The 23,720-nt window shown below is 37.3% G+C and overlaps 1 protein-coding gene across 2 annotated transcripts in view; it reads right to left on the bottom strand.

Moving 5' to 3' along the window:
- The window catches only part of PTPRN2 (protein tyrosine phosphatase receptor type N2), a 672,845-nt gene that overhangs the window by 17,511 nt on the left and 631,614 nt on the right, over positions 1–23,720 (bottom strand). For both annotated transcript variants that reach the window (XM_052806687.1, XM_052806693.1), the window contains 4 exons: positions 18,162–18,281; positions 16,799–16,965; positions 11,123–11,176; positions 8,968–9,032 (listed from right to left, as the gene is read on the bottom strand). In XM_052806687.1, coding sequence (XP_052662647.1) covers positions 8,968–9,032; positions 11,123–11,176; positions 16,799–16,965; positions 18,162–18,281 — 406 coding nt within the window. The remainder of the gene's footprint in view (positions 1–8,967; positions 9,033–11,122; positions 11,177–16,798; positions 16,966–18,161; positions 18,282–23,720) is intronic.

The following is a 23,720-nucleotide window of genomic DNA, read 5'->3' as shown; positions in this document are numbered from 1 at the left end:
AATGCCCCCAAAGTTCTAGATGCCTCCAGCTTCCCACTGACAACTTCTAAAGGACAGCTCGTGTAGCTGCTCTGGCGAGTGTTTGCCCCATTGAGTACTTAATGTTGCAGCGAAACATTTAATCACACCATATGAGGGGCAAACTCAATCTGATTAAAGAAGAAAGGGTCATAACTAGGGGGAGTGTAACACCGCTTCTTCACTGACCATTAGTTTTAATGGCATACCGGTAATATTTACTAACTAGCTTAGTCTCAAAGGCCTAGCCTCATCTCCTCTACTCCAGCCATCCTTGAAGTTCGAATCGGAGTTAGTCATCTCCTCTCCCAACAGCTAAGAGAGAGAGGGGAAGCTCTGATGGGCAATTCATTTGCCTGAGAATTATCCTCCAGAGGTGCGTACCATTCTCCATTGATGACTGAGGAGACCTAGAGAACTAGGTTAGGCAAGATGCTTAATGCTAGATGCTTTATATGGCTAAAGTTAGCTGGAATGAACCTGGATTGAAAAGAGTTGAGTTTTTGCTCTGCAGTTTCGGGCTCACAAATGCTAGAATCTGCCAAATCTAACAGTGTTTGAGATCTGTGTTTTGTGTCTATTGCCTTGCCCTCTGCCCTCACCTCCCCAGTTTGGCAATTTTGATGGAAATGACAAAGTAAAAAGCCACATGAACCACAATGAAAAGATAAACTGGTTGCAGTATGGTGTAGGGAAGGCCATGGAAGTGAAAAGCGTGTTGTAAGAGTAACTGCTGTTTGTATAGTACTCTGCTGCAAAGAAACAAGAGTATTTTCTTCCTTCAACTTGCATTGTCTGAGTGCCCACTAAATAAAAACAATTGTAAATATTAGAGTTTAAAAAGGGACCTGAACAACAGCTACAAACTACAAAAATAAAAGCAATTTTCATTTGTAGTTATCCAGATGTCTGCTGCTGTAGCTGCTGGAATTCTGCTATTGGCCAGGAGGACCATTTGATGCTTTTCATGGAAAGAGAAAGCATCAGCAAAAACCTAGTGAGGGACACACTTTTAAAGATAACAAAAAAGATAAGTGTATCCAGGCTGGCATTTTCATTAAAAGCTTATTCTCTCTCCGAGATGAACAAAATCTGTGTGCATGAGTGTATGTAGTTAGGGATGGACCCAATGTACACCCGAATCAGTAAACTGTCTGTAATTTCAGACAAAATACATAAGTGCTTCTATACACCTAACAATGACCCAAATTAAAATTTCACTTCCCTTATTAAAAAAAACCAAACCAACCACAACAAAAGAACCCAACAGGCAAAGCAAGCATACAAATGGAGAAGAGAGTACTTAAAGTAATAAAAGTGATGTAATGAAAATTATTGTGACAGTCATATACACACAGAGTATACATTACATAATATGTTATTGTTTACACATTTTATATTAATACTTGAAAACAGCATGTTATAAATGCATAAATGTAAGTGATATGGCTTTGTCAGTACACAATCCAAAGGAAGGTGATACTGAAGATGGAACACCTAGGAACAGCCTAATATTTTTAAAACTGCTACAGGAAAATAATGCTTCTAAGCTTACACTGATTTTAACAGTCTTGCAGGGATAGAAATCCACTATTGACATGTCAGCTTTTAAGCTAATATCCTTTGTCAATGCAGAAAAAACATGCAGAAACTACTCACTGTAACTGAATGCAAATGGATGCTAATTTGAGGACCAATCCTTCCTCACTTCCACTGTGCATGAGAATATGTCACATCACATTCTATACCATACAGGAATTGTTTCTCTTTCACATCTAGATTTCCCCCACCCTCTCCAGAAGTTACAAGTAAAAGGAATATGCCTAAATTACTACATGCAAGAAATAGAAGTTAATGAGTTATATTCCATGTGGGGTAAGATATCCCATAATCACCTATGGTCACTCTAGAAAATACCAGTGCACACATCTAAATTCAACTTACACAGACACGCGTGCACACACACACACACGCACGCACACACACATACAAAGTGTATATATGGCAAGAATTGTGGGTGTGCTGTTACTGCCTGCTTCGAGGTGTTCCCCAGTATCAGCCTCCATACAGTTCTACACAATTTGCTTCTTTTAGTACCTCTTCCAGGAACTACTGTCGAATTACCTGAGAGGCAGTTCATCTCCACATACTGAATCAAACACAAACAAAGGTAAGGTGCTGATTGCAAAAATGACATTTCTGAAAACGTGCCTCAGCTCGCTCTAAAAAATCTTGGAGTTCCCTTCGGAAAATGTGAATTTTCTTTACAGGGGGCACAGAAGTAGCTCGCCAACATGAAATCTATTAAATTGTAATAACTGCATTTGACATTGCTTTCATTTTACGTTGCACGTAGGTGGCAATGCTTTCACAAGACAGTACATGGAGTGACCTGGATAAAAGATGCAACTATTATGGATTCATTCTTCAATGAAGTTTATCCTTAAAAGTGACTAAACTGATCCAGCTATAGAAGTTGTGGAATAATTACATTTTAGTTAGGCAATATACATTGTATGTACCCTTTACAGCCAGAAGACTACCATCTGGTCAATTAAACATTTCTCTTTAAATCCTTCTATGGACTGCTGCATGAGATTAGCTACAAAAAAATTAGTTCTTCACTCTGTATATAAACGTCTTTTTCCAAACATTTGCCCAGCTGCTTCTCAAACTGATACCACAGTACTTCTATGACCAGCTTTTTCACTTTTCCATATTCTAACCTACCCATTATGTGAAAAAATGCCGCCCAAATTCCTTATCTGCTTGTCTCCTCCTTAGTTTCAGTCAATGACCTCTTGTTTTCAAATTAGTCACTATCTCAAGCTGCTTACTGACATCAATACATTCCTTTCAGGGTCTTCTAACGCTCTATGGGGACCCCCCTTCGTGCTCCCTTTCCCAAGGAATAGCCCATGTCTGATCAGTCTTTCTTCACAACTCATTTGCCCCAAACCCTGAATAATTAGGATTGCTTTCTACCACACTTTCCTAGTCCCGATTCTTTTCCAATAAAATCCTCAGAACAGCAAATAACTCAAGAAATATGGCTCTTTCAGAGTAACACCTGACCACTAAACTATATAAAAAAGAAAAAAGCCAAAGAAATTACATCAATAACTTGTTTGCTTTTTGTTTGAAATCTCTATATGCCATAAAGGAAACCATTAAAAATGCAGTCCATACAACATACACTAGGAAACATCAACCAACACCACCTTCCCTGTGGTCACTAATTCATTTCACAACAGAAGCTTGTAGAACATGCTACATTTTTATCTTCATTTTATGAACTGTTGATCAAGGACTCTATAGTGTCAATAATATGTCAAAAGCTTTCGCTTCAAACGTCAAAATGTGTTTTGCAAAGGAAATAAGCACTATTTTAAATAGCGAGAGTTCACTGAGCATCACAGGCTGGACGGTAAAAAACTGTCCTATACATTCCCTATACACTTTTGCATGTAGCTGGGGGCCCAGCTCTCATTGTGATTAATTATCTGCTGGGAAAGGCTGCAAGAATGAGTACTATTTGCCTAATTGTGTTTCCAGGGTAACTCATTACATAAAAGTTACAATACATAAATGTAGCTCATTTGAAAAAACAGCCTTATAACATATGATGTGTTTACATGGACACTATGAACTTCTTTCAGAAATTGAAATAGCAACATTTCAGATTTACATGGTTAGCATTATTGCTGCTGAGAACTGAAGCAGTCTTGTGGATAACACAATAGCTCACAAAGCAAAACATAATTTTTTGGCTTTACTGGCCTGAATTTTTTTCCTTTTTCCTAGAGATAATAATCTATCTCACCCAAATCTCAAAGACCAGCAATGTGATCGATTCAAACTTAGAACATGAAAACAATTAAATTATTAAGTCCTGAATTTTTCTGCTGTAAATTTTTCTCCAATATATCACCTATTTTTATTCCCACTTCTTGCCCTCTTACCATTAAATACCATTTAAAAAACCCCTCTCTTCTACACTATATATTCTCTTAACTATTGTATGACATGTAGTATGTTAAGTTTTATTTTCATGGGAGAAGCTGGATCCTGGGCTGAAGAAATATTATCTCGTTCACCAAAAGCATGTCAGAAATAAGTCTGCTCTAGACTTGTATCAGCACAACCGAACAATAGAATTTTCTCAGACTTTGCATAAGCAAAAATAAGCAGATTGAATCCATTTTAACATGAATATGGGCAAGCATTTTCTTTCATAAAATCCTTTCAGAGAGGAGCTAACCCCACAACTTCATTATGATTGTTAAATCCACACAGCAGATAAGCAAAACCTCAGCAAGGGTTCAGATTAGCCAAAATCATTTGATCACGATGAGTCAGAAGGCGAATTAAGGAATCTTTTGTTTTGCCTTAAAATGTCACGGTATAAACTGCATCTGCTCAGGAGCTGACTCACAAGACCCTCAGACAATAGGGTAGCGGGGGCAAGGAAAGGACTTGGGGAGATAACCTCCGCAGCCAGCCCAGGCCAGAGCGTGTGTGCTCATCAATTATAATCCAAGCTTTTGAATGTGAGAGAATAAACTGTTGGTTCGGCTTTGCTAAATCAAATCTTTTTGCTGGGTTTTAGAATTCAGAAATCAATACTTTAAAAGGATTTAAAAATTCATATTCGCCTTCCCTTTGACTCATCTCATTCCAGCTCGTTCAAACACAAGAAAATGGATGGTCAGCAAACCCTAAGCAGTTGCTGGCTGGATTAATATCTAAAAATCAAACTATTATCTACACTATCCAAGCCTCTCAGTTCAGAAAAATGAAAGTGGGAAGACTCATAATCTCTTTTTTTTTTTCTTTTTCGTGCCAGAAACACTCAATAAAAATGTCTTGCAATATATCAGACTTTTAGTCACTACAATAAGCCTGCAGGAAAGACAAGAAATGAGAAAATTTTCAACTTTCTCTAGATCACACAAAAAGAAAAAACCTGATCAGCTCGGAGTTACTGTCAGTTTGGGGTGAGGAAGGAATATCAAGTAGACTAAATCTAAATCAGTTTACCTTCCCTAGTAACAAAGGATAAAACTCATAAATACATCAAGAACAGTGAAATTCTCAGCAGAAATCAGCCTCAGAAAAACAGTCTCTGTCAAAAATCCAGCAAGTATTGTTACCTACAAAAACAATCCATTATCATTTTCTGTATTTATTTAAATCATGGAAGCACGCACGGAGTAGAAATAAATCACTTCTCAACTTCTCACTAAAGCTTGTCCTAAACTGTCAATGAAATGAGAGGTGACTTGGTAACTGTCTTAAAATTGTAACACCCATGTAAAAACAGTATCACAGTTAAATAGTTATCATAGTTAAATCACGTTAAATAGTATTTAAACGTGTTACTGTAAGACCAGATTCAACACTCTTTCATTTTTGTTATTACTTTGATGGGTATAGGAACAGGGTCTTGTAACTACTCTGCATATGAATCTAGCAAGAAAAATAATTATAGTAATAAACTACATGATAAATAGCAGCACTAAGTTACTGGAGCAACTAAACAAAAGGATACACTTGCATTTAAAACTTTCCGCTGACACGACACAGGAATGATAGCACTGAATAGGCACCGTTGTTCTCTGACTGTTCCAGTATCTAATAAGATTATTTAATGTGGCTGTTTGGAGTGAATGCACAGATGCAGTCATTCCATTTGCTGCTCAGAGGATAGTGAAATTCATTAAAAACCCGACCCAACAGGAAATCCTTCCTGATGCTGTGCAGAGCCGGCGGGGCTCTCAAAGGCAGCCGGGGGCCAGGAAGGTGTTTGCTGAGCGAGGGCTCCCGCCAGCTCTGTGCGAGCTCTGGCGTGCCCTCCCGCCAGCTCAAACCGCCCCTCAAGTACACATTTCTACCCTCGGGACTAACTTTTACCGTCCTGCAGGTGCACTAAAATAGCGTGCTTTGCCTTTTTTTAAATTTCACTCCTGCTTTCTCGAAGCGGTCGGGGCTGTCAGACCGATGGGGCGGGTGTCAAGCACAAAATCCTCCCCAGTTTGGTTTCTTTTCCCCCGCTTTAGGCTTTAGGAACAGGTCCCTTGCTGGTGGTTTTCAGCATCTAAAATAATATGAGGGATGGCAACAGGCAAGATAGTAGAAGATATGAATTTATAACGTGTTTAATAGACTAAGTATTAGCACTAATTCAATGAGCAGTAGGAGAAGAAATTGTAAATGACAAAGGCATTTACAGTTAACTGTCTAAGAGAATGCAGGGAAGTAAATCATTACATGAAAAAGGAGCTCCTTTTCTCAACTTACCCTATTAAAAACCCCACTAAAGAGCCAAGGCATTTATTGATTGCTTTCTACTTTCCCACTGCCGAAACTAAGTACTCCTCTATTTACTTTGATTTAAAAATGCATTATTGTCTACTTTCTAATAAACCAGACAGTGGAACAAGAAACTCAAATTATTCTAAGTTTATTCTTAAAAGTCCGTTTTCTTTTTTTTTTTTTGAAAGACTGAAGGCCTTAATCCTTAAAAGCCTTTTTGAAAGAAATGTTACTAGATGCTGGCCTTGCAGCTGGGCCCAGATTGAAAGTGCACTTACATTTTTATGTTTAGTGCTGAAGGACTCTGAAGTTAGCCCTCGCACTCCACATAAAAGCTTTGGAAAGGGCATTCTTTGCCACTCGTGCAATTCATTCTCTAAGAAAAGGAAATGGAAAGAAAGATTTCATGTCCAGGGCTTCAGGCCTTTGATCATTTGATGAACATTGGATCCTCAACCTGGGCCTCCAGCTTCTCAGGCCAGACAAAGAGGGCCCCGGCCGCACAGGCTGGGCCTCGGTTCCCGCCCGAACAAAACCTTTGGCGGCCGCACAGTGTGACAGCCTGGGAAAGGCCCACCTCAGCAGGGCTGAGATGCCCGCTCTGCCCTTTGATCTTTCATTTAAACCCCAGCCAAAGCACCAGGTCAGGGGATTTCGCGTCGCACACCCCCATGGGCAGAGGGGAGCAGGTCAAGAACAAAATGGGGGTGACCGATCTCCAAAAAGCCCTGTGACGCCTTTCTCTGGCCAGTTTCACATGACTTGTCTGGTATTGTGAAGCGCTAAGCCCACACTTAAAATGGAATTTGACATTACATGGTACAATGGAGTCAATAAATGGCATTCTTCAGTGCTTTTACAACAAAGTCAACCCTCCCTTAAGTGGCTGAAAGCCCCAAGCTAGAAAATACTTCTCATTTACTTCTTTATGCAAGTAAATTGCATATACTTTAAATCTAGTTTTCATTACGGCTTCTCATTGCTGATGGCTGAAATGAGCCGAACAAATACCTAACAAAGGTCTACGTTAATTTTACGACATACCATTGCTCCGATTTTTAAAGACTAGGTTGTCACGTGGCACGTAACAAGCATTGCAAATATCTCCATATTTCTTCACAGAGTGAAAACCTATTTTCCAACGAGCATGAAAAACTAATCCCATCCCACTGAAAAATTTATTTGCAGTACAGTGCTAAGGAGAAGGCAAACACACAACTTCTAACATCAGCAGCAAGTTCCACGTGATGCTCACGGGCAGAAAATTCAGTCCACGTTTGACGAGACACGTTAACAGAATCTGGAGAGAAAAAAAAAAGCTAAACCCTTCTTTCTAAAGGGATAGGATGCCACTATGTCCCACAGGACTGGGATATGCAGGACGCGATAGCAGATGACTGCAAAGCATGGAGTGTATTTTTAGACTACGTTTAAAAATATGTCTATGTTAGAAGATTTTAAACAACAACTGTAAAGTGATTAGAACTCAAAGAACTAAATATTGTTTCTCTATATAAATTAATATACATTTTTACAATTAATATTTTTTCTTTAAATACACATATGTGCATAATGCCAGATCAAGGTGGCTTAACTCGGGTTCAGAACTGAGAAAGGCAAATGACTATTTTTTGTTTATTTTCAACCTCACAAGATTTCTCTTCCTCTTAAAATGCAGTTCTATGACACTGTGATAGAAACATGGCCAAAGGCATGAGGAAGAGGCACAGTATATAAATAAAGTTGACTATTATGTCTTTTTAACATATGGTCAGGTTTACATGCCCACTTTTACCCTCCTTCCTTTTGAAGACAGTATCAGTATTAAAAATTTGGTTTAGTTCTAACATACAAAGGTTATTTCAGGATATCTCAAGTACTTCCCACCATGAACCATTTACTAATCAATAAAAAGTAAAGGAATGGTCCCAATCTCTAGAGAATCTATAGACTTCATTTTAAACAAACAACGGTACATATTTATGTTGACAGATGATTTCCCATTTAATAAAATTACATCTCATAGATAAGGAAACTAAGGAACACAGAAGTTAAATAAATTGTTCAATATTGAACAGATAGTGGCAGAACTGGGAACAGAGCATTAGCTGATTTATTTTCAGCCCTCTGTCCTGTTCACTACAGTTTTTTCCTTCTAAGAGACAAATTTGTGCAGCAAACGAGGCCCGGTCTGGTACCAACTCTTCTTGGTGCTTTGGTGGCAATGGGCAGCTACAAAAAGTAATCGCGTTTGACCATCGTGGCTGGGTAGTTGACAGAGGACTAGGCAACAGCCATGAAGCAGCCCAGGACCTAAATCACTTAACCACTAAATAAGGATTGTACAGCCCCAAGGTATCTTCTAAAAACTGTAATAACTATTTTAAATGATAAATTTAAAAATTCAAATACTTCTCAACAGCACAAAACCACCTGCTCATTCACAAAGCATTTGCATTTGGGTTTGTTGTTTGAAATATTGCTATGAAAATAAAACTTAAGAACGTTCAGGAAAGAGTACAATTTGCCTCTAATTTATTCTCTGATTTTCTGTGAATATTGCTCTCCGCGTTGTCATGGCAACATAAGCACATCTTTCAGTACCAAGGAAGTAACAAGCCTTTCGATTCTCACCTTTGGCCATTTTATTGAGAACCATGTCAATTAGAATGTAGGTTCCACTTCTTCCTGCACCATCGCTGCCAACAGAAAGGGAAAAAGAAAAAATAAAGCCTATCAATGTGCATCTAGACTCAACATGAAGGTACCTGCCCTTAATGTTATACTGTTATGCATGGGGGGAGAGGAGAGAACGAGGAGCTAAAGTAGGGTACTGAGAGAGGAGAGAAAGCTTGCACTGAATTAGCACAAGCTGTTCATGGAAGATTAACTATTAGCCTGCATGGATAACAGGGCTTTGTTTTGATTTTTTTAAGCCAAGTTGTGTTTATGCAAGAAAAGCATTTTAAACAACAGTGGAAAAGTCACTAACCCTAAAACAGGATACCATTTCTGTTCAAAAAGTATACATATAATGAGCTTATAGTCACTTGTATATAAGATCAAGAACCACAGAATAAGCTAGACCAGAACATTATCCAGAATGGTCCCAGAATGTCACAGATTGCATTTGAACACAGTGGTCAGAGGGAATGCATACAGAGACCTGTTCGAGAACCAAAATATTTGATTACTGAGGGACAGCAATCTTTCTTCACTATACATCACGAGTGGTTTGCTTTTTCTTTTTACCCTTCCTTTTAATTCTTCCTTAGTTGCAATGACCAGAAAAAATATTATCATGTAATTCCTAAGAAACAGCTTTAACTTTTGTGTATCATCAGCCCTTCCTCAGAGATGTAAGACCAAGCCTTTGGAGGGGGAAAGCTCCCTAATCTGAATGCAGCTTGTGTCCCTTTCAGAGAGCAACGTGTAATTGCCAGCGTGATGCTCTTTTAGAGCTGCTGTTAGCAAACATAATTAAGACTTTAAGTAAAAGCTTTTTTTCTTTCCCTCCCCAAAATTTTTACAAAGGTGCATGTGTGACCAATTAGACTGGTATGTAGTTTTATTAATTAAGCCATTATTTTTATTGATAGCTCAATTTGTGTACAAGAATTAATGAAAGAAAAAATAATAGAACAGCGTGAAGCACGTTATTACATTCTGTTTACAGGCAGGCTATGAAACTTAATTTTTGTTAAGTCTCTGTAGACAGAGTTTTTTTTCTTTCAGTTACTAGATCACTGCTTAGAGTAAAGGAGGTAATGGTAATAATTTTTTTTTTCTATGTCTATGAAGGGAACAAAGACACAGTCTTATTAGTTAAGCTGAATAATGAGAGACAAGGCAGCAATCAGGCCCAATAAAAAACAAAAACTACTGAGCCAACAGTAGACATTTCCATCCATCACAGTAAGGAAAGCAAGAAACTTGAAGGCTCTTCATTCTGCATCAAATGTTTCTTTTCTCAGGCCTCTTGAAGGCAAGGCAAACAAGCCTCCTCCAGAGCATTCACCTCTGCAGAGGGCCTCCTCGCATCCAGTGGAAGGTGACTCTGCTGAGCCACACGGGAGAAACAGCTCCCCTTCCTCCTCACTCCCACTTGAAGTGGAGTGCTACATGTCAAACAACCTGCCTCTTAGCAGGGCTGGTTTTCTATCTTCCTTATCTACAAGAATATCTTCGATAAATAAATGCAACATTCTCCTTGTAAGTGAGAACCTCCAATGGCAAAACCAAACATTAACATTATTATGGTATAGTTTTCCATTGACCTGCCCGATAGTTTTCGTGTGCATCTATCAGACTGTCAGGCCAAAAGATAATCTGTGCTTAAAGGATTACTCAATCTCTGGGTAGGTTTCCACTCCCTGACATTGCCCTCTTCTTACCATGATCACTAAAAGTAAGCAAAGAAGAAATAAAACATAACTGAGTGTTAATAAAATAAAGAAGACTATGCAAGGAAGGAATGCAAGGAACCACTATCATTTTGAAGGAGATTTATGAAATTGAAGTGCTACTTATATTGGAAAGGGTGGCCATACATTGTTAAGTCATGGCACAACATCTACGAAATCACAGGAAAGGACAATTTGATTACGAAAACAGAACCTAAGTATTAATTAGCATTAAAAAGCAATTGAATTATATTTAATACCTTCACCCTACCTCACTGTCTGTTTAGTGGTTCATCTAAAGCTTTAATTTGCCCATTTTGTTTATATCTATATTAAATTCTTACACATACAAAGCTCTCTAAAGCTATTTCAGAAATGGTACTTGCCTGCAATGAACAACTACTGGACAAGAGCGACCCCTGTAGCACTTGTTTACTTTTCTGAAATAAAACAGACACAAAAAATTAATTAAGCATATTACATACTGTTTCCTTAGCCAACTGTCAAAAATAAGCAATAAGAAAACGCAAATATTGCAATCTTTAAAGAAACAGTCAGGTTGATAGTTTCCTAATATAACAAGCAGTTGTTACATACATAGTCTTTTTTAAAGTTTGCTTCTGCTTTGCTGCAGTAGAAATCCCAGAAAACATCCCACTATCGCTGTTGGCTAGGCAAAATAAATGATCTCTTTTGTCAAATGTCTCATATCTTAGCTCCAAAACTAAGATTATCTGAAGATGCTTTAATTTTAAAGCCAGCTTTGAGTTCATAAGCTTGCTCAAAGAAATATCGAGGGGCATCAAACTGAATCCAGAATTAAAAATGGCTATTCTGGTATACTTTGTACAATGTGTGCTGATTTGTAAAACCAGTTCTCCCCAGAAAGGCAAATACCAAATCTCCTGAAAAGCTTCTCACAAAATTCTTCAATGTAATCTATTGTGGTAAAAATAACTAAAACCATCAGTAAGCTTTACTGCTTTGGTTCTAGTGCAGAAGTCTTATGTATTTAATATTTACACATTATTGTCTGCTACAGCTTCCTGGTTAAACATTCTCAGTGGAAAGAGAATATATGTGAAGTCAATCAATAAAAGTACAGCTATAGAACAGGTCTGCTGATATGTAAACTCAATGAAGGAATTAACTAGTGCTGAAGCAAACCAAGATACTCAGTCTAAGAATAGAGCCCACAAAGTTGGTTTAAATCTATTTAAAATTGCCTTACAAAACCCCAAATCTCAAACCCTCTCTTCTGCTCTAGGATATATTTTGCATGTCAGGTATGTTACAGGCCCAAAAAACCATAAAATATGCACACATATGTTAACAAGGCAAGCTGAATAAAGGCTAAAATGGGAAAGCATTGCTTCACGAAATCAAAACCTTTCATTCAATTTACTTGATGAGATGTTTGAGTTTACTGGAGCTAGACGGTCTCCTGTAAAACCATTTCATGGGGTTCCAAGGGGTGCCCAGACCTTCTAATAGTCCCCAGCTCAGCACAAGTGTTACACAGGATCCTGACTGCTAACTGAAGTGAGCTGCTGGAATTGGCAACTGTGGTATGATGTTATTATGAATTTTAAAGCATAACTAACCTACTGAATCATTTAGTTCTTGGCTGTTCATCTATTCACTAACATCTGTGCTGTGAAAACATGCATATATCTTTAAACATTGCTTACAGTATAGCCTGAAGATGCCTAAACTTCTAAATCTGACAGGGAGTCGAGATACCTGGAACTCAACCCAAACAGGCTACAGAAACGTTGGTGATGTCTCATGAAACTGTGTTTTCACATTCTCCTTTTTATTATTTAAGGTTCTAACCAAACTTGATAACAATATTAAGTTCTTGTAATGACTCCCTTTAAACATCAGAATTCAGGCATTTTTCACAATTCTTACTCTTTTGCTTACTGATATAAATCATACTTGCAGAGACATTCTGTCTTTATTTATATTCCTTGGATGTATGTAATTAATGCAGTAGAACAATGTTCTATGAAATAAGTGGTAAGTCATTGAGAAGCACCTGTCTTTAGAAGTTAAATGGCCCATTTATACGTCCATAAATGCATATATATGCAGGCACTACCAAGCAAAACTTCAATGACTTAAGCTGCAGTAGAGTTTTCATATGAATGAACCATTCAATTCTTGATGGTCATATCTGAGGATCATCTCCTTCTATACAATATAAAGCCTGATACTTATTTTTTGTATTGTACAGTAAATTAGATTTGAAATGTCTGTAACAACATCTGATATCGTCAGTCTGCATTCTCCTATGTGCAGCTGGTCATCCTCCCCCCAACCCCCATCACGTGCATTAGTAAAGAGTCGTTTCTGCATTTAAAGTATTAAATAAAAGCTAATAACTACGGAGGGGTATTTACCATTTCTTTTTCTGCTTGTGTGGTTCCTTTGTTCCTTGTATGGCACCACTAATATGATATTTGCAAGTTGAGACTAGCCATCTACCAAAGTCCTAATATAATTTCAATGACAAACTCGATCTAAACCTATCAGTAAATCAGACCTCCCAGTAAATCAGACAGCCAGAGACACATGTTAGCGAAAGACACCTTATGTTTGTCAGTTTTATTGAAGGCGTTTCAAACATTTTCATTATCACACATTTCAGAAAACACATTAAAACAAAGGATTTCAATCCAGCTGGTTCATAGCTTTGTCTATATATAGTTTATGAAAATATTTAGAAGTGCAGCAACATCTCATTTCATTCTTAGTTCTGGCTAATGAGAGTGAGCTGAAAATTCATCAGTAAGCAAAGTTCTTGAATGTTGAAGAAAATATATATTTTATATATATATACACATATACAGGAAGAATTAACTTAGAAAGAATGATTAGTAATACAAACCAACCCTTGGCTCATTGAGTGAAAAAGAAATCATCATGCAAACCATCAGCAAGCAAAGGTCAGAGGTCGTTAGAGGCTCAGAAAAGGGGTTTCCCACATTGTCCCTGCAGCAGAGTCACAGTTTCCAATGATCACTTTTGTGACTATGCAACTGGGCTCATATTACTAGCTGCAACATCACAAAAATGACACTGGCAACCGCTAATTAGCTGGCAAAATAAGAATTTGTCCATTTTTAAAGTGAGCAGTGTTAGTAAATGCCATTGCACACAGCGAGAAGTGATAGCATAATAGATATATATTTTAAGCAAAGCCCTCACATGTGATGCTAATTATCTTTTAGCTTAGCAGTCCCTCTTTAAAGTGTAAATGTGCTCCCTCTGGGCTCAAGAAATATTTAATTACACATATCAGTGCATGACTAACAAGCTAGTCCAGAGCAATAATGATTGGTCTATTGTTCAAAATGAAATTAGGACTCCAGAAGCATTTAAAACTGACCAGTGGTTTCTGTAGTAGCCTCACCTCTCAGGGACTGTCTTTTGTACAGATTTTTAAAATATATAGAATAATTTCTTTTTGGCAATTTATACCTACATTATGAAAGTATGATAGATTATTCTGCAAGGTTTAATGTATTTGCTAGATGCAAAATCATCTAAAACACTGTCTGATACACAGCAAGAGAAATGTAAGCTTTCAGTTTTCAAAGAGACTTGCAAAATTTACTTCAATAAAAATTTTAAGGTCCATATTTCCACAGACTCTGGGCAAGGTAATTTTGGGAATCCAATTTTTCTTGGTGATGAATTATAAAAAATAGAGGGTTGGTTATGTATATGCTTAATTTCATATATGTATGTGAATATATAAATATACACACATATCCATATATATATATACAAACACACTGAATGCACATAAAAACATAGATAAGATTAAAAGAAATGAGGGCAGCCCCTTCCTAGCACTACCCTACTACAAGTATGGTAGCGCTGTCAGACTTTTATTTTGGGGGCTTTATGACTCAGCTGTCGTAATCCAGCAGAGTTTGTACTTTAAATAGGCAGCTTTAGGTGCAAAACATGTATTGTATAAATTAATTCCAAATACATTATTTTTAGCTATAGTGGATTAGTTTTTTTGTCATTAAAAAACCAGCAACATCAGATGACCAAGAAAACTGAGATTCATCGACCTGCTATTGTGCATGCCAAAATTCCTTTTCAGGCGGAATTTTACTATGCATTCAGTATTATGAGTTCATTGTACAAAATCTGCACGTAGCAAATGATTACAGTACCCTACACTGGACTGTGAATACATATGAAATGAACACTCAGAATTCAATTAAAACTTAACAGGTTCATTCCCATACTGGCTTTAAATGCAAAGAATGGGAGCTCCACTACTTTTCTCATCTAGTTATAATTTTTCTTTTTCAAAGTATTGCACAACACTTCTTCAAGATGGTTATTTAACCCTTACACAACGTCACTCTAAGAAGTGATTTCTTGGCGATGTGAACTGTGACTTACTGTAGATCTAATCCTGCAGTTCATGCAGGGACCTCAATTCTTACTGAAGCAAGTCGGAGTCGAGGTGCTCCGAACTTCAGATGTCCTGGCTGTACAGGCTCATTTATAGTCTAGTTAGAATTGCTAGCAGATTTCCCACTAACTTCAAAAAGAGCAAAATCAGACACTGTGTTAGCTCCGTGCTGCAGCCTCATACAGCTTAATGGAACCAATTCAGAATTTTCACTACAGAAATTCACTACAGGCAACTTCCTCAGTACTGCAAGCAAAGGGAAATCAACCTATAAAAATCACATTAAAGTTTGAACCCAGAGAAGAAAACCTTGAAAATTTGATTACAATTTCAACTCCATCCTATGGCCGTGCTTCCTTCTTCCGGTACTGCTTTTGCATTGCGACTCTGTAGCATATCCTTATATTCTTAACTAGCCATAGCTCCTAGTGACTCAGTACAGCTGTACTCCGTTACTTGACCTGCACCGTGTGAGATGCCCCTCTGCTTTGAAAAGCCTTGCAATACGTACAAGAGTACTGACGGACGAAGGGTGGCATTTAGTCCTAAATTTTTAAGGGTAAAATCTTGCCAACAGGCAACGGTGCAACCAGCTCCCGCTGGATATACGCCAGCTTCTCCCTTCAGGTGCAGATGCGTAACTCCGACTGGCATCAGTCAGAGCTCCCGGCACTTAGTGAAAGAAACAAGTTTGGACCTTTTGAGCACTGAGCCCCTTATAATCACTTTGGGGGGTTGTAGATAATATTGTAGTACAGAGAGGAAAACATGCGATCCCACAAGCCGCTTGTGGATTGAGAACCAACTCCCCAAACCTCCGGGAGATTCTTTTCATTAATCATAAGCGCATCGCTGTGGATTAGCTGATACATGCTAACACCTACACATGATGCACTGGGCACGGTTTGCAATCAAATGAAGATTATTTCGCTCCAGTATTTATCATGCATGGCTTTAATTTTCAAATTAAAATTTAGATAGACACAGCAAACATTAGGGAAGGTGGCAAGGACTTTCAAAGGTTTTGCCTTTGTATATTTGTATTTTAAAGCCACGTTGACTTTCTTTAAAAGTCCAGAGGGTATGCTTTGTCAACATTTTCATCTGTTTTCTCAAATTTCCACCTTCCTGCAGCCAAAGAAGGTCTAGAGACCTCACTGTTTGATCCTTACGAGCAAATGCTCCCATGGGAATGCTGTTATTGCCATATGACTCCATCGTGATTTTTTTTTTCAAGCGTGCTCATACTACATAATTTAATTGTGAGATTCCTGCAATAAGGATCATAGGGGGGGCCATGCAAAAAGCCTGGAAGTTGCAGAATTGATAAATACTTGGAAAACAAAAAAATACAGAAGCACTGAAGGGCTGTACAAAGGGAGGAAAGGTATCAATCTCTAAATGGGAAATGAGTATGTCTTAAAACCAGGCAACATCTATGTGTGAGACAACACTACACATCAACCTACTGCAGATTTTTGTGTTAGTTTAGCACTGTGGCATCACATGCTGAGGAACCCCCTTTCAAACCAGAAATATTTAAAGGACAATTAAAAGGACTAGTTTAGTTCCTCAGATCTGCATAGTCTTAAACGAACTGTCATACTTTGTGCTTTACCTGCGGAAATCCAGAAGTGATCTTGTGGAAGCGGGAACCCTCTGATCGTTCCAGCTGAGGAAGTGGAACTGTGTCACTGTGCGGGTCTCGTTCGTCTGCAGGTTCTTCAGGTAGAAGCTCCTCACAAGGAAATCCTCACACCAGATATGCTCAGAGACAAGGTTTACCTACACCCCACAGGGAGGAACAAATGGAGATCAGCAATTTTGGTTGCAAGCCATATCTTCAGGATTGGAGGTGTAAGATGTCTGGGATGAAGGAACTGCATGAAAGTTTTATTTTTATTAGCAAATTGGCCATTGCTGGGAAATTTTTTTTTTTTTTAATTTGACAATCAGTGTGGTTGTCAGGAAGGGGTTAGCTGCCACTGCTATTTTATTGAAAACATAAAAAATATTCTTGACAATTTTAATGCAAAAGAAAAAAAATCACTAAACTGAAACTTTATATCGTTATGTGAATACAAAAGACACTGCCTGAAAATATGTTAGACTGCCAGTTGCTTTCTACTTGGAAATGCCCACAATGCATTGCCCAGGCCATTCGCAGAGGTCTTAAAAATCTGAGTTGAATTCACATGAGAAGTGAAAAGTCAGTTTCTTCTGACTATCTAGAAAAGTCTTCTGACTATCTACTGACTATCTTCTTCTTTCTATCTAGAAAAATAAGCATTAAAAATGCAGCTTCTTTGCAGAGTTCATCTTTTCAGAAAATGAGTTTGTTCACATTCTAGTTTAAATAACAATATTTCTTCACATTTTCCTGTTCTTCATATCTGGCATTGTGGTATTATTTTCTTCTTCTACTCAGCTGGACAACTGGCAAAATCTGACAGCCATTGTCAATGTTACATTGCAACAAAACTGGTGATATGATATTTTGGGCTAGAAATGTAAAGCAGAAAATGAAAATATGTATTTGTCGTTGTGACTGAGGCGAGAGGCAAAAATAGATAGCATTAATTACTAAAGCTATATAGAGGCTTTTCTATAAAGATATACATATGGCTTTCCTTAGGCAAAATTCACTAGTTCTAAAAATACTATTTTCCTATAAAATATAAATACATGCTTCCATATTTCAACCACTTGCAAAACCGTTTGAAAAACAAAATTATTGTCCTTTTTTTCATTGTAATACTTGGCTCATTATTTACTAGATTTTATTCAGCAGAAACCACCTTGCTATTAAAACTGCACTTGAATTTTTTGCAAATCTAAAACTACTTGAAGGCACATGAAGAGTATTTAAGAGCCCTGAGCTCAGCCTCCAGGTTAGATCGGCTTAAACACCATTTTGCCCAGTATGAAATCAAGCCATACACTTAGTGTCACATTTACAACGAGATATTTTGTTTAGGTACCTCATAGATGTGGTAGAGGTTTGACCCTTCGTCTGGCCAATAGTGGTAGCACTGTTTGACTCCGTTTTCCGCGAGGGGTGTCAGCATGACAATAACGACACAGCCGTTCTCCCAGACCATCTGCAGACAAAGAAAGACACCGTGGCCACATTGTGACTGCCTAATTACTGCGTGGCATGTATAATTACTGCACTCAGACACACAATCAAAATTTATTCCATTCACAGGAAATTTATTTCATTTTCATTAGACACTTTTACTCTGCAGCTGCTTTCAAATCCCTGAATAAACTGGCACCATATTTTGCAGGCGTCCATGAAATATTAAAGAATTTCCAGCGATTTCAATTCAGGTCTTCCACAAAATCTCTCCTCATTCCTGGTACCGTGTTCAGCTGCTTTTCTGTCAAACTTTTAGATCCACAAAGGGAACACGGAATGATTCTTGCAGAACACACAGCTATTCGTGATTTCATGTTTAATACTAAAGCAGCATGGACCTACTAAAGTCGCATGTACTGAAACCTGTTTGTGTATTCAACCCTGTGTCTTTTTACAGTTTGCCACGTAGCAAAAGGTATTAAAGTGTTGCATTGCTGAAACAATCATAAAAGTTGCATCTGAACAACAGTAATGAGGATAAGGCAGGAAAAATCCAAACCAAATCTGTTCTTCCAGAAACATTTCAGATGGAGAAATCGTCCCTCCAAAAGCACACTTATAAAAGATTTGTTGCAAATGTGCATTACTTTCTCTCTCTTCCCTCCTTTCTTCCCTTTTTCTTTCAATTTTGCTTTATTCCTTTCTTTTTCTTTTTTCTTTTTTCTTTTCTTCTTTTCTTTTCTTTTCCTTTTCTTTTTCTTTTTTCTTTTCTTTTCTTTTATTTTTTCCTTTCTTTTCCTTTTTTCTCTTCTTTTCTTTTATCTCTTTTCTTTTCTTTCTCTTCTTTTCTTTTCCTTTCTTTTCCTTTTTTCTTTTATTTTTCTTTCCTTAACTTTTTCATTCTTTCTCTCTGCCTACTCCCCCCCTTCCTCTTTTCTTTCTCTCTTTTCCCCTTTTCCTTTCCTTTTTTTTTTTTTTTCTGGAGGTAGAAGGAAAGTCCAACTCCTGCTGCAGACTGTGCACTCACAAAGCACAGGTACAGCAGGAACAGAGGAAAACAGTGTACCTTCATTACCAGCATGATCGCTTAATAATTTAGACCAGCTACAGAGTAGGCTACAGGAATCCAGTGCATCCTCAAGTAAAGGATTTGTGGATGTCTCCCACAAACAGCAGAACAAGCAAAGATGCTCTGGTCTGGCATATCTCTGTTCCAAACACAGCTCATAGCTGAACAAAAAGGCTCCTATGAATTAATACCAAGCAGCATAATCACTAAAAACTGTTATTATTATGCTGTACATTGATGTTATATTTGCATACAACTTTCATTGTCTTTTTGCTAGCATATAAAATTACTGAATGAAGAGTAAACTGCTCTTTTTGTGAAGGGTTATGTTTATTTCACAGAAATATTTATAAGCAACTGTATTGACATGTAAATTTTGTAAACAAAAAAGGCCTTTGTCTAAACTGTGCAAAGATGAGATGATACATTCAATTCAAGGATTATTTTTTTTTAATTACATATCAAATAAAAAGGTTTCCCATTCATGGATAATGATGTTGTCTTCTCTTTTAAGAATAGCTTGCATATAGAGAAACAAATAAGATTTTTCCTCCTTTTTTTTTTTTCATTTTGCAACATAATTAAAACAACTTTTAAAACCAGCTTAGAATTATTTAGAGAAATGAATCTAGGGTTTGCACAGAATAGGATAATTTGTAATTTTGAACAGAAGTGGGGAAAAAATTACAGTGAATGTAATGAATAAATGTAATCTTTCTTATCTTCTTTTTTTCCCCTTAAAAAGATTTTTTAACTAAAAATATCTGTAATCCACTCATCCTCCTGTTAAAAACTCACAATGCGACAAAACCAGCAAAACTACTTTAAGTTGATAGAGAATTTATTTTATAGACAGATGTAGACTTATCATTTGTATCTTTCTTGTATTGCATTTCTTTTAGGCCACAGCTGGGAACCTTCTTTGTACGTAAGGAAGATGATACAGATTTCATTCATTCTAATGTAGTTTCACCTTTTTTAGTCAGCAATCAGACTAAAAGATAAGGATTCAGAACATGTATCTTACTTTAAAACTAGCCCCACTAAATCAGTACTTTCATCACATAACGATTTAATGTGTCTCTAGAAGGTATAGAAGCTCATTGAAGCCATTACGAAAATGAGGAGAAACACAGTTTTTATGAGTGTAATAAAAATACAATGATCTAGACCATAAACTAATCATCTAGCACTCTGCTTGTGCCACCCAAGTGTAACATTATAAAAGCCCACTCGTTTAGAGAGGAATCCTTACAGTTTGGCAACCCTGTTCATTGGTTCAAAGATACAGCATTTCATTAGAGAGGGGCTGTCTGCATCTCTGAAGATTTCATTAAGCATAAATCCAAATGAAAGTTAATTTAAACAAACAATTTCAAAGTTACTCTGGGGTATAATATTTCTTTTAGGTCATTGTGTGAAAATGTAGAAGTCAAATCTACTAAATCAAGAAGGCAATACAATCTAGTGCCGTCATCCCTGTCACAAGCAATTGTCACTGCATCTCCTGTGCTTACCATTGAGAAGGGATTTTCACTAAGACTCACAGCCTGTGACTGGAGGACTACAGCATTTTCTTTGTTTCCTTGATAACTTAAATATTACACCATCAGGTTGTTATCTGGCTTTCTTTCCAAATAACGCAGAAGCTGGATGAGTCAAAGGCAGTTCAGAGTTTTCTACTGTTGCCTGTTCACCACCCCATCTTTAATTTGGTGATGGGTTTTTCAGAAGCCCCATCTCCCAACACCTAACACTATGCTGTGCTCAGAGTGTCCAGACATGGCCACGTGCTAGAAAGTGGCCCCAAGGAGCGTGTCTTTGTAATTAATGAAGGAACAGGTAGCACAGACCTGGTCTGCACAACCCCAGTACAGCCTTCGGAGAAGCACCTCTGGAGGATGTTCAGCTGCAAATTCACAGTAATTCATGTAGTTCTGAACTTTGTATGCTTGCACAATAGAAATTAAGTCAATGCATGTGATATAAGAATAAAGAGAATATAAGGTCCTCGGGGCAGAGGTTTTTATTTTTAGGTAGAGCCCAGCAAAAGTAAGCCTTAGACTCTAAGTGTCTATAAAAACTAAATATATAAAAATATTTTTATATGTAATAGATAATATATAATATATAAGAAAATATTTATATATAATATATATTATATAATATATAATACTAAACTTATTTAGATCACTTAGTACAGGCAGTTTCATGTTTCTAATTTATGGTAATAACTTCCAGGAGAAGAAGAAATGTTGAATGGAGTCTTCTGAATGGAGGTAATAGAGTCTCAGTTACATATAGGAGCTCACTACAGAGCTCTGCAATGCATGCTTTGCTGAAAAAGGAAGACAGTGTATAATTTTGTGTGACATGTCTACCTTCAGCCTATGTGCCTAGAGAGTAAGATGTTAATGATCTTTAATGAGGTTCTTCTGTATGCATCATTCTCAAAACATTTCTTAGACAAGAATAACACCATCCCATTCCATTTATTGCAAATTAAAGGCTGAATCCTGCAACCCAAAGATGAGCACTGCGTTTGACATCCGCAGGATTCCCTGTTGATGAAATCCGCCACGTGTAGAGACCTCATGCTGTGGTTATCCAGCATGCCAGTCCCATACAAAGGACTTCCACATTGGGATGAATTATATTTAGTAGGAACTACTTGCAAAGGAGCACAGAATTTGTTTTCAAGTAAGGAGAAAAATAAAGGTCACAAAGAGGAGCATCAGTGTTACAACACTGCCACAAATCTGATAAAACACCAGTTTCTGAAAGCTTATATTTTGAAATATCCTTGTTTACTAGCTTGTAAATAAAATGGTTAATATGAATCCCTTTATTTTTTTCAGACACTTCATCATTTTGAAGCTTCTTTTTATAATGAATGATCCTCCCCAAACTCCTTTTTCAATCATTTTCTTCTTTATTTTAGTGATGGGGAAATGACAAGATATGTGCTGCAACCAGACACTCTTCTTTTGAAGGGGACTGGTGGAGAAGCTTCTAAAATGTGATGATTTAAAAGTAGAAAATAGATGGGATAATCAGTTAAATCCAGCCTGTTCACTAAAAATAACAGGCTAATCACACCAGCTGCTTTCTGGGAGAGATCTCCAGCAAACTAAAGAATTCACCTTTTCAGTCTTTTAGGCTTCCCAAAATAGTTGGTAAATGCAACTATTTGGAAAAGCAGACAAACAAGCAAACAAAACCCAAATAATTTCTAATGATAATCAAAACTCAACATGAATAAACACTACTCCTAAACCAACAACAAATCAAGGTACTAACCCTTGCTGGATCAGATAATATTCACCCCATTACACATCTTGAAAGTAATTAGCTCAACTGAGACTTCTTTCAAGTTCCCCATTGGAAATAGGAAACACTGTATTGAATGGAGACAGTCAGAAAATGTTTTTTTTCTGGAATATTTTAAAACCAAACCCCAATGTTTTAATGGGTTAAGAAAAGGCGGGGGGGGAGGGGCTATTTTAACTGGGGGAAAAAAAAAATTGGGGGGGAATTTAGATTTTTGTTATCAGCTAGAACTTCACAATGTATGCCAGTCAAAGAGCAACCTTTTTTGTGAAACATTTTGGTTGAAAATGACTTATTGTTTTGATATGAAATGGGTCAAATCTGGCAAAGTCAGAATTGCCATTTGCAAAGTCACAGCTGTGCCAGACAGCTAAGCAAATCTGTAGGTTGAAAACTTAATGATCAACAATCTATATTTAATTAAAAAAAAAATCTGACTCTTGCAGCTGAAAAAACAGCTTCAGAGAGGACTATATATAAATACGTGGTCATTAGACTGGCTCCATGTGTTATGTCCCTGCTGTTGCAGCAACGCTTGTTTGGAAGTCAACGGGAAAGGCAAACTCAAGATGACTGTATGTGTTGCAATAACTTCTGCTTTCTCAGAGACACATAAACTGCTCTTATTCTTCTCAGTAGACTCCTAACTTAAGGCTTATTATTAAATAATTTAAATATGAGTGCTATTTAGTATTGCAGTGCTGACAAAACCACATTAAGGAGGGGAAGACCACCAAAATCACCGGTAAATAGCTTTTCACTTTAGTATTGGAAAGGTGGAAACTAAACAATAAAGGGATAGAAATTTTAAAAGGACCACTTCTAAGTACCTTCTCCAACTGGAGCCATAATTAGAAGTGAGCATGGTAAACGCACACTCCTTTACTGAACGACTATGGAATTCCTAATGCTATATTTATTTCACATGGCTTGACAAGTTACTAGAGCTCTAGGGGCTGCTGTTCTGTGCCTTTCTCTCCCTTGCTGTTTTTCTTTTATTAAATTAAAATATGCATATTTTACACATTGAATTGCTTTGTGTCGCTTTTCATCTGCTCT

Source organism: Harpia harpyja, chromosome 1 (assembly GCF_026419915.1).
Source record: "Harpia harpyja isolate bHarHar1 chromosome 1, bHarHar1 primary haplotype, whole genome shotgun sequence".
Lineage (NCBI taxonomy): Eukaryota > Metazoa > Chordata > Aves > Accipitriformes > Accipitridae > Harpia > Harpia harpyja.
This window is presented reverse-complemented; position numbering and strand designations above follow the sequence as displayed.